This window comes from Aquila chrysaetos, chromosome 6 (genome assembly GCF_900496995.4).
Source record: "Aquila chrysaetos chrysaetos chromosome 6, bAquChr1.4, whole genome shotgun sequence".
Lineage (NCBI taxonomy): Eukaryota > Metazoa > Chordata > Aves > Accipitriformes > Accipitridae > Aquila > Aquila chrysaetos.
This window is the reverse complement of record NC_044009.1, coordinates 23,822,563-23,834,778: the sequence shown is the minus strand read 5'-3', so window position 1 is coordinate 23,834,778 and position 12,216 is coordinate 23,822,563. Positions and strand designations below refer to the sequence as shown.

Below are 12,216 nucleotides of genomic sequence, written 5' to 3'. Positions count from 1 at the left end.
TTTAACAGGACAGCATTTCCTCCTTCTCTCTAAATGAGTATCAACCTCAAGTTAACAAGGAGATGAAGCTAAGAGCTATAGTGCATATCAGCTACCACCCCCCCCCCAAAGAGTGCTCTGTCAAGACTCACAGAAAGAACGCCTTCTTAGGACGCTGAGTAGCTCTTCCAGCTTTATAGACAATTCTTACCTTGCTGGACAAGTGGCTTTGTACAGATGGCCAGAGATGCTTTCCTGCTCACCAGCTTTTTTGGGCTGGAACCCTTTCCTCCTTGGTCCATATTGGCACTCCATTACAATGGCTCTGCTTCCTGGGAATGGAAAGTAATGCACTCTATTTATTCAAGCAACCACTGAAGGTATTACAGTAAAACAGTAACTACAGAAAAGATGAGAGTTCCAAAAGAGTTATTTCTGTTTACCATCAAACTCTTCAGAAGGCAGAACACGTAAGTGTAGCAAGCATTCAAATACAGTGCAAATGCTTCTCTCACAGCATGTAAGGAATACAGAGCATTTTCAAAGCACTTCCCAAACTTATTATACCTCACAACACACCTGCAACTTATATGAAGGAAAAATACTGGATTCTGCCCTGGTGAACACCAATGCTTTACAAGATAAGCAGCCTTGCAAGTGACCAAAGGAGCACAATGCTGGTAATAAACATAAGAGAAGCAGAATCCCCAAAATAACTGAGAAAATCCACATCTGAAATCAAAGGTCAGCAGCTATTTCCAGCCTCCTCTCTCAAGTCAATACTTCAGACCATGCTGTCCCATAAATTCTTACTTGCAAGTCTGGCCTACCTTATCTGCTAAATAACACTGTTTCAGTGTGGCATACCCACACAAAACCAGACAGGCTTAAAGAAATACTGCTTAGCTCTTAACTTGAAGTAAGTGACGACTTCTAGTCAGACCTCTAACAAAAGGGGTAATGGGCATAGCACTAAAGTGGTCAAGAAATTCTTCCCAATTTCTTCCACGTCACGTTTAGTTATTTTTTATTTATAATTTATATACTCCAATATGCAGGCAAGGAGCTGCCTATATGACAAGTGATATAACCAAAACCTTTTTAAGAACGACAACAGCAACATAATGTGTTTCCATAAGATACCCAATGATTTATTGCCTTAGAGTGTGACATTAAAAAAAAAAATATTTTTTTTAAATCAATGCAAATAAAGAAATAGGAAATTTAAAAGAGAACTATGTATAACAAACAGATATCTTGTCTCTTTTTTAAGAACAAAATTCAAGTTCTAGGATTGAAAAGAATTCAACAGCTTTAAACTAGTCCTTGCTAATATGAATCTCAAAAGCAATTTGATGGGGCCCTTGTTTTATGAAAGTATCAACTATCCAAAATTCTTATTAAAAATAACAAACAAGATTTTGATGATTAGTGCATGTTTTACACTACAGGAAGCTAGCCAGCTTCTCTATATTTCCCCACAGCTGAAGCACAGCAGGGAAGGTATTACAGATTGGTTACACTTATGCAGAAGGGACGAATTCCTCAAGAATACCACTTTTGTCCTGCACGGTTCAGAATTCAGTAATCTGGGATTTAAACTGCAGTTCAGTAAATCATATTTACAGCCTCTGCTCTACAGGTGTAAAGGATTTTAATGAATGCTCTTCATAGAGGAGTTATAAACTAAACCTAAATGTATTGGAAAGGCAACATGTTAAAAATATACCCAATGCCTGTTTGGAGGTCTGAGCAAAGCAAAAAATATTACAATTTAATAATGTGAGTCTCTATTAGTCTACAACATTTTAAAGAAAAAAAAATTTATGTGTGTTTTTGCTCTAAATATCATACTGTGTGGCAACTAATTTATCAGGCAAATCTTAGAGGGAGCTAAAGATGTCTCATACATTTTGAGGAAAAAATAAAAGTGTAAATTGTTTTGGCTTCGTTCTTAGTTTTCTTATGCCTCACAGTTTATGGCTGAAGCTTTAAAACTGGTGCTAACATTTCACTTTTTCAGTTACTTTCAGGAAAAAAAAAAAGAAAAAAGAAAAAAACAAGCACATAACCTACATTCCAGTCATTCATGATCTCTATGTAACAATTAAAACCTGTTCATTTCATATCTGAATTAACTCTTTAGTAATCTCACATATGCATAGCATGAGCTAAATTACCAACCTGTGAAGTCTGCACACTCATTTTAAAAACCAGAAATCTGCCTGTTGACATATGTTGCAGTTTATTTTGTTTTTTAAATTTAATTAGTTTTTTTAAAGGGTGCCACTGAAAGAGTTTATTGGCTCCTGCGGAACAAACTCTTCAAAGGATCTCCAAGTTAGGCAAGAATACTCAAACAAGCTCTTACCCTTACAAGAACTTTCACATCCTGATGGAGCAGATGGGATCTCCACCTAAAGATCTCATCACAAGAAACCCCATCAAATGGTACTTAATAATTCATTTCTAAAGGACAAAAGGAAATAATCACAACAAAACATAAGCCCGTGGTTTCAGGGAAACAAGCTCCTTTAGACTGTGTCATGGAGGTGCCCAAGCTCTTCTTTTTTTATGTTTGTGCCTTGACTTTACCAACACTAAGGAACACCATAAAGATCCTTCTTCATGGCCAGTTCGCAACTGATGTTGAAATTTTGAAAGTAGTTATTAAAATAAAAGTTAGTTACCTGCATTGACAAAGGGGATCCCATCATATGGGACATACTGAGATTTCCACATCAACCGTGTGGCAGGTTTGGCTGGGCTTGGAGACTGGCGCGTCCCCCACACACTTTGTGTTTGCTGCTTGTGTAGCGTTAGAACGCTCTCTAATTCTGTCTCGCTCACACAATAGCCGCGGTACGAGTCCCCAATTTTCTGCATGGAAAGGAGGTGAAATAATAGGATTATTCACCCAGCTGACTGCTGAACATTACACAAGAAAACAAAAGCAGTCAGGGACTCTGGCAGGTGAGGACACAGGCCCAGATTTTTGGTGTTTCATGTTTTTTTTCCCCATACTAGTATCCTCACAAATAGATTTACCATAAGATCTAACACCAGAACAGTCCACACTGAGGTCAGGAGTTTGTCAGCCCTCCAAGACCCGAAGTAAACCAAGAACCCCTGAAAAGATTAGAGTTACTGCCAACTCTGATTTCCATAGGACAACTTCACTCCTGTTGTTTCTGCCAGCACACCAGTTGCAGTCACCTCCTACACAAATTCGTCTTAGGCAAACATTTTCACTTGACTCCCACAGAGAATCTCTGAGGCACTAAAAACTGTCTATGCATCTACTTCAACACACACATGCTGCACTGAGTCTGTGGTTAGCAAGACCTAAAGTCAACAAAGAACAAATGAACACCTTGTGAATGAACTGGGCCAGCAGGGTGCTGGTGCTAGCGCAAGCCCAAAAGCACAGGGTTATGTATGCACAGGCTGCATGAGTCGTTCTGAGACACCAGTTGCTTACACTACAGCAGCTCACTGCACTGCAAGCCCACTGCTCCAGCAGTTAAGAAAATCTGCATAGGCTGCGCTCAAACAGCTGTGGTGGGGAAGAGAGTTGGCAATTGTTTAGCCAGAAATTATAAATAACATTTCTGTCCAAAACTTGATCTGAAAAATCTAGGAGAAGCAAGGCAGCCTGAGAAGTACCAGAAGTACCTTCTTTACAGAAACCTGGGATGCCCCCTTTCGCAAGAGGGATTACAGTACCACTCCACACAGTGAATACTGCGTGACCAGCATTTTTCTTTCCATATCTTATACCTGTCACTATAAATAGGTCATTGGCCTTACTCTAGGGAGATGAGAAGACTGATAAAACTGTTGTGCCAGAAAAGTAGCAGTAACAGTTACGGCACTGTCTCCTATTCTGGCTTTACTTCTGCGCAAGATGGATCATTTTCCCAAAATTGGTGGGAGGGGAGGAGGAGAAGAAAATCATACAGCACATAGAATCCCTGCTTTCTAGGAGCTTCCCAAGTAGGAACAAATGGACAAGTGAAACCATCTGCTCCACACAAACAAATGAACTTAGCTTTGTACAGTTGATTAATTAATGCAGTTTTTAATTACACTGTATTTCACTATGCTGATACATGCTGGAAGTGCATCCTGATCAGACCACTGAAAACTAAGTAGGTTGTAGAAAATAACCATTTCTTTTTTAAATCCACTTTTTATTAACAATTTAATTACCTCAAAGTAATCGAATACTCACCAACCCTTTAACTCCAGCCAAGCTACAAGCCAAAAAAAGGGGCATTCTTTTTCTCCCTGCTGGCCTTATCTCAGCAAGGGTACATAAAAGCTTACACTGAAGTACACACATCAAGACTGCAGTTTTCCTTGAGTGAACTAAGAGCAGCAGGATACCAGAGGCATTACACCGTCTACGCACAGCAAGTGTAAGCTGAACATTTCAAGGCAGTCAGGGAATCAACACTAAACACAGAGCTTAGTGCTAATTTTGGACAGCTGCAGCTTATATTGCTCTGCATTTGCCTGCCGTACTAATTGCCAAAGGAGTCATTGCCCTTCGGAGTTCAGTCCTGGCCAGCTCCCTAGGATACACAATTGGCAGCATGTACCCGGGCCATACCATGGCTTCATCTGCTGGCATCTTCTGTGAAATTCACAGACTTCAACGCTGTTTACATTTGTTTCTATTCTGGCAAGTAACTGAAAGACTGGAATTGTGAGTTGATATAATTATCTGCACCTCTACTAGATCTCCAAATTCCAGTTGGACCTTTCAATCCTGTGACTAGTAACAAAACATTCTGCAAGACAATCACACCTGAAAGATAAATGACACCTCAAAATCCCATTGTCTCTAGTCTGTGCCCATGAAAAGGCACACGCATCCTAGCAGTCTCCAATGGATTTACACTGCGTAACCGACAAACTCAGCAAAGTAACACTGCTGATAACACACAAGGAGGAAGAGAATTTGAATTATTCCTCCTTGGATGGGCTGACTCCGCAGGCAGAACAGCAACAAAATAACTTTTTTTTTTTTTAAAGGAACAGGGAGGATTAATGCATAGGGGCACTAGTTCTGCTGAACAGCAGAGGCAGATGTTCTACATCCTCAGAACACATTCAAACAGACAACATTTTGATTTCCTTTTCTTTAAAAATAAGAACTCTTCTATAAATGCTGCTGCTGTGAATTTTAAACGCAGCAGGTGAAATTGCTCATAATAGACTCAGATAGATGAAGCAGATCATAATACAAGTCCTCCTATAAAATGAAACCAAAAATAAATGATTCAGGTAAGCTACCTCGATGTTAGGACAGGAAAATATGTGCCACAGTGCTAAAAACACAGTAATAAGGGTTATAGATCTTATTGGACTTTAACAACTCACTGGCCAACTGAATTAAGTGACTCATTCTGTGAAAATGGTATCTCCACCATGGAAGAATTCATGTTATTGATTTTCTCACCTCTTAACATTTAAGTGGATATAATAGTGGACAGTACTGTTTAAATGAAATAAAAGGCATATAAAAAGAGGAATAGATTAATATATTAAGTTAATTTAAAAGTTATTTCTAAGTGGATACAGAAAGAAATTCAATTTCTAAGTCCCTGCAACTGCAATTTCCAGTTATCAGTGGCCAAGCCAATAGGAAAAACCTCAAATGGTAGGGATATCTGAAGAGGTGAACCAGCTAGAGAGGGTATGAGTTTTCCTTTAAAAAAGTATTAAGAGAAACCAAAATAAACATCTATCAGAAGAGTCTGGTAGCAGGAGGAAGGGATAGGTGATTTCTCAAGACTCTTCCCATCTCCCCTCCCTTCCTTTTAAGTGATTTCTGATGCATTCTAGCTGTTGATATCATCCCAGTCATCAGGACAGTTCTGCAGACATCTAACAATATGCAAATAAAGAGAGAGTTCTATTTAGGTCAAAAGCCATCACAGGGAATAAAGTCAGAGCACTTTTCAACAAAAGAGAAAACAAGCACAGGTAACCATGCTGGTACAAAAAAAAAATTTAAAAAAAATAATTCTGTGAGAGTATCTAAAATAGAAATCCTTAGTAAAACATTGACATTAAGGTACTCTAAGTCCCAGACTTGATGCTGGCAAGTTACAGGGATTTTGATTTCTATGTGACAATATGAACTAATATGAACAGCTGCAGACTTAGACCATACAAAAGCAATTTTCTTCTTTAATTAATGGATCACTAAGGGCAACAAAAACCAGTTTGCTCAGCAGAAGACAACAGAGCTTGCACTGTAGTTCAAGAGTGAACTGTAACATGGTGCACAATGGCTTTCCCAGCGCTGTATGGCATTGAGATTTCAGAAGCACATTTTTTGCTTCAGGAGCTGTTGATGGTCAGTTATGCTAGCATTCCCAAAAAAGGAAGGGATTCCATAGCATTTTATGTGTTTAAATGTGCTAGTAGTACCAGTTTGTACCAGTACTATTTCATAATACCAGGAAGCCTGAACACAACTTCTACAACTATGAATTATTCCTTTCATGGAATAGGATCAATATCTTAGATCTAGATGATAAAACATCAAGTCAGAATTCTTTGCAGCGCACCTCACAGTTCCTGAGACGGCGTGCCCATGCAGGCGTATTTGGTGGCAATGGCTGGAGAGGGACAGGAAAGGGATCTTCCACTACCCTGAAAAATAAAAAAAAATATAGCAGAAGTCTATACAGACATCCAAGAAAGCAACAATTTAGTCTAAACTACAGGTAACATATCAGACCAGTGCATTATGTATAACCCTACAGCATATGATCAAACTATAGATATTGTATCAACTTGCTTTAAAAATCTGGGGTTCATTTTCCCCATATTCTATTTCATTGTTGAAATAATTCACAGTAAATATAAGTATTTAAAAAACCCACTGTTTTCTACATTCAAGAAGTCCTCTGAGCATTCAGCATTCTCAGTATTGTTGCTTGACAGCAATAGACAAAACATGGTGAAATAGGTTGATTATCTTGATAATTTTCTTATACAGACTGATGGTAGAATGCTGAAGATTAAAACCGATATCAAACACTTCTTAAATGCTGCACATTTTAGTATATTTTAAATTACTGAAAACCAGCTCCAATAGCTATTTTATATAAGTATCTAGTTTCTCCATTCCCTAAACCCTGGGGCAGAAACAGTGCTTACTCAATGTTTATTATTCCAAAACTCAAGTGCATCACCTCCTGTCCATACAAATATGTCTCCTTTCCAGGATTATTTTTCTAACAGGTACAGACTGTGTCCACAAAATCCATTCACAAACTGTTTCTCTTCATTTTAAATGTTTCTTGAATATATATAATTTGTGCTGTAGTGAGATTAATCTCTTCCACATCTTGATTTCAAAAGAGCATAAACCAATGCAAAGCCGCCTGCAGTCCACAGACCAAACATTGTCTTTAGATTTTTTGGGGAGTTTTTTTGTTGTTGTTTTGTTTGATTGGTTTAGTGGGCATGGCTGATGGTTGGACTCGATGATGTTAAAGGTCTGTTCCAACCTAAATGATTCTATGATTCTATGATTTGGTTTCGGGGTTTTTTTAGGCAAAAAAGAATTTCAGAGTATTCAGGAATTAAAATAGTACACATCACTTAGCATGGGGACAGAATCAAGTGGACATCAAGAGAAGAAAAACATAACAACTATTTTAACTTTAGAAATTTTGATAACCAATCTGCCTGTCTACATGTTCCACCGAAACACACCGTTAGCAGCTACTTTCTCATATTTTATCAAAGGAAGCTGAAGAAGTTATCCAGAGAACAAAGATTAGGCTCTTCCTCTTAATGCTGACTATTGAAATCTCTATCTCTACAATTAACTCTTCTTGCAGGAGGATAGTTTATATAGGTTTTAATATACTCATACAAGAAACTCTGCTCACTCAAACTTCAACTTTCCCTGCAGTTCCTTCACTGGACCACTTTCAACTCTTGGATGGCAGTATTAGTGTCTAGTTGGAGTGATTTCAGTAATTTGCACTGTTACTTTAAATGCCCACCTATTGTTCTGGACAGAATATATCCAACTATTTCTGGAATACAGGTACTTCAATTGCTTTTTCCACTGCTCTAGCACATAAAAAAGCTGCCTGCAAACACAGTTAGCTAGACATCATTCAGTAATACTAAGGGTTCATAACCTCCATTCTATACTAATTTTGTGATAACCATTGCAAAAACAAACTGCAGGAAAAAAAGGCAGCACTAACAGTGGATCAAAGTGATTGCTCATCCTTTTAACTCCTGACCTACCTGGTGGTTGTTTTTTTTGATACGGTGAGAGATGCCTGTGGATGTAGAATGTAACTGCTTGCACTGTCTGCTATAGCAGCCACCGCCACAGTCTGCAAGTTCCCATCACCACACTTCTCTTCTGAAACATCTTTGCAAAAATAAAGCAGCCTTCTGGTTAATAAATGAACTCAGAATGGGGAAATGACAAGCTACGATTAAACTTTGTGTGTTGGAAAAGCAAGCATTTTGACATATGAAATAAGATTTCTAGATGATAAAGTAGTTTAATAGTTGTGATCAATACTCAAACTCTAGGCATACACATGAAGATACACTTGATAAGGTTGGTTGTACTCAAGGACTTTAGTAATCATGCTACTGCTAATGAATCCTTCCACAACAAAGCAAATAATAAGAACAACTTGTAAATTACTCTGCTTTACATTTTCACAAATCCATATAGGATTGCACAACTATTTTGTTCAGCTGCAAATCACACACTGGTTGCTTCTCAACTAAGAAAAAAGGAGATTATGATATTGCTTTGTACTTAGAAAAGAACACCTAAACAAGAAAAAAAGGCCTCTTGTAATTGAATCTGACATGCTGTTAGAACAAATGTTTTAGCCTTTCTTGATAACAGGGAGCAATCCATAAGCCAAAACAATACTGTTAGATTGAAACCTGTGTGTATAGTTAACAAAAACATAACGGAAAACTGTGAAAGCAGACATTTGATACTTTGGTCTCAACATAAAGAAAAGGGAGCTCTCTTTAGATGCCTCTTTCCCCCATCCTGAGAAAGTGATAAGCTATTGACTCAGTACAGAAATCACTCCACTAGAAAACTTGTTCCAGAACATTCAAAAGTATGCATTTCAGAGTACCACCACTCTGGCTCAAAGCTCAAAGCACTGGTTCCTTCTACACAGATGTAACCTTAAGACACTACGGCCTACTCTGAAGCCTGTGCCATTTCATGCATTACCACCATGTGCAGGCAAGTGAAACTCAAGGTTTGACAGTCCATTCTCCTTCCACTTTATTCTCCATAGTAAACCACCAACAAGTCTTCCTAACTGTCTTTTAAAGATCAGATAAGTACAAAGTCTTTTATACAGTAAGTCTCTAGGAAAAAAACAAACAAACAAAAAACCCTGTAGCACTGTTGTAGAACATGTATTCAAATACTGTGAAACTGAGCTATTTCCAAACAGGGAGCCCCATGTAGGATGAAAAATGGGAATACAAAAATACTATTCAGCATTGCAACTTACTGCCTACAAAAAGTAGCAGCAATTCTTTAGTAACTAAAGGCTTAAAGTCACGTAAGACTACATTGTAACCAAAGAGTGGTTTTAGACCTACAAGAGTAGATGGAGAGGGGGGGAAGGATGAGCATTAGTGTAGGAGCAAGCCTTTCAATGCAAGGTCATGAAACCATATTCCAACTCTAAGTGAAAAGGGCTGGATCATGACTTGAATCCCAACTCTTTCCTATCCACCCAGCATCAGGATTCTAGTCTTACCTTTGAGCTCTCATTCCACAGGAGCACTTACCTAGTGCTGAGATTTTGAGAATTTGCTCAGATTTTGAGAATTTTATACAGAAAATGCAAAATTTTAAAAAACCTTGGAGAGTTTAATGAAACGTGACAATCTAGTTCTCAGTCTTATTCTGTGAATGCAAACTAGTACACAGCATTTTGCCACCCAGCAAGGCTTGCAGATAAATAATCAATGCCTTCAGATTTCACTATGTCCCTTTTCTAGCAAAAAGCTTAAAATTTGCACTTCTAGTTGTGCATCTCACCACATACTTAAAATGTGACAATTAACACACTGAGGGAAAAAAATCAGCAATGAAGTGAAAGTTACATCTCATTTTCTTCACTGGGAACTAAATTTCTACCTAGGTGCTTCATTCCTGGCTTCACAAAAGATGCATCATCACCAGTGATCTCTGGAACAGACCAGAAGAACATTAATTCTTCTATCTGCGTTACATGAATTAACTACTTCACTCAAAATGAAGTAAACAGACAGTGAAAATCTGAAACTGCTAATACAGCTGTCTGACTTGGCACAAATATCCTTATTAATGGTAAATAAGGCAAGAAGCAGCTTTGTGCTCGATATCTCAATCTATCCATTGCATATCTAAAGTGAACATAATAGCTCTTATTTCACAAGGCTTTTGCTAAACAGAAAACGTGGTGTGTGGGGTGCCAGATTCAGAATCAGAAAGCAGATTCAGTAAGTACGTACTTTTGTCTTATAACTGACTAAGGAAAGGAAACACATACAAACAAGGTGCTACAAAAGAGATCATACAGGATATCCTTAGCCACAGGAACACACACCCTCAAATCCCACAGATTAAACTCACCCTGTGTGCTGGTCACATCCAGAAGTTGGCCTTGAGGAATGATCACTTGGGCCATTCCTGGCTGGGCAGAAGGAATGACATGCAGCACCTGTCCATTTTCTGACTGGCTGGCAACAATCATCTGTAAGGCAATCACACCAAAGCTTGAATGGCACTAGTTCACAACGGGGTTTGCTTATTACCAGAACAGGAAATATTTTGGTTGGAATTAGGGCCTGTAAATTAACTTAATTTCACATAATAAGGAAACTGCCTATTTACTGTCAATTTCTTAAAATTACTTTCCCTCTTTTAAAATAGCCCTTTAATTGATAAAAGGAAATAATAAAAAAAACTTAGAGGATTCTACAATGAATTACACATTTATTTGAATCTTACAACACTATTATTAAAGCTGTCAAAAGCCTGAAAGCTATTCGTAGCTGGATTCAATGTAACTCCGTTCATGGACTAGCAGAATTAATCACAACATATAAAATTGTTGACCTTTACTCCTAAGAAACTGACCTCTATGGACAGCATTTTATGCAAAAGGAGGTAGAAGAAAAGCTCCAGGACTTAAAAAAAATAAAAATAAAATCTCCTAGAATTCTGGAAAACTTAAACAACTCCTTAAAGTATATTTTCCCATAATTACCAAGGACTTGTTCCCAACAATGTTACAAAACCTAGTGTAACATAAAATATCATCTTGTTTCTGATTTATTACACTTTAAATGGGTGAAGTGTCTTTAGTGACAGTACAACACATGCCAACCAAACCCTCTGGGTGAGAGAGTTACCTTTTTACAAAATGAGTGTTAAGAATTACAAAGCGATGTTTTAAGCAAATTAATTGGGGCAGGGCGGGGGGGAGAGACATAGTGGGTTAGCTTATTGCCAATGTTCCAATCCCCCCCAAAAATCCACAGAGACACTTATCCAGGGAATATAGAGAAAGCAGCAGTGGTAGAACTATGAGATCTCATCACACAGTAACATCCAGGCTTGATAATGACAAAAGTTGTTGTTTAATAAAATTAGTAATGGCTGCAGACAGGATTTGCCTACCTGAGGAAGGGCAGCTGGAGCATGAACTGAACCACTGAAAAGTTTCACCTTGTTGCTAGAGATAAAGTCTGAATCAGCAGTTGTTAAAACAAACAAGCACCATATAAAAGAGTTCTTCAAAGAGCTCCCTCCTCTGTGAATACATCATCTCCCCTGCTTTCAGACACACTCACCATCGATGCACTGGGCCCTCCTAGGGGCTGCAGCTCATAGAGAGGCTGCCCGGGTTGGTCTACCAGGTGGAACTCCTCTGCAGAGCGAGGCTGCGGCTGGGGTGGCCGCACGGGCACAGACGATGATCGAGAACTGCCCGAGAGGCGTACTGTGATGGGCAAGGCTGCGGGAGAGTCACTCTGTCCAAACAATGGATCCCTGGAATCCATGCAGGTTAGATGCTTTCACAGAGGAAAAACAGTAAAATGTACTTTAATCTTGAGTAGCAATTTCTATTAAAAAAAAAAGAGAAAGGAACATTTAAAACCAGTGTGCTGTATTGTATACGCAGAGGGAGCTCCTATCCTTCTGAT

General features: G+C 38.5%; 1 protein-coding gene across 12 annotated transcripts in view; it reads right to left on the bottom strand.

Annotated features, from left to right (window-relative positions):
- Positions 1–12,216, bottom strand: part of CARF (calcium responsive transcription factor) — a 41,070-nt gene that overhangs the window by 21,731 nt on the left and 7,123 nt on the right. For 10 of the 12 annotated variants that reach the window (XM_030017007.1, XM_030017009.2, XM_030017010.2 and 7 more), the window contains exons 3-8: positions 11,863–12,084; positions 10,640–10,760; positions 8,269–8,398; positions 6,564–6,648; positions 2,670–2,859; positions 191–311 (exon numbers count right to left, since the gene is read on the bottom strand). In XM_030017007.1, the coding sequence (XP_029872867.1) occupies positions 191–311; positions 2,670–2,859; positions 6,564–6,648; positions 8,269–8,398; positions 10,640–10,760; positions 11,863–12,084 (869 nt within the window). Of the gene's footprint in view, positions 1–190; positions 312–2,669; positions 2,860–6,563; positions 6,649–8,268; positions 8,399–10,639; positions 10,761–11,862; positions 12,136–12,216 lie in introns of those variants that run through there. The other 2 variants (XM_030017016.1, XM_030017018.1) reach the window with 2 other exon arrangements.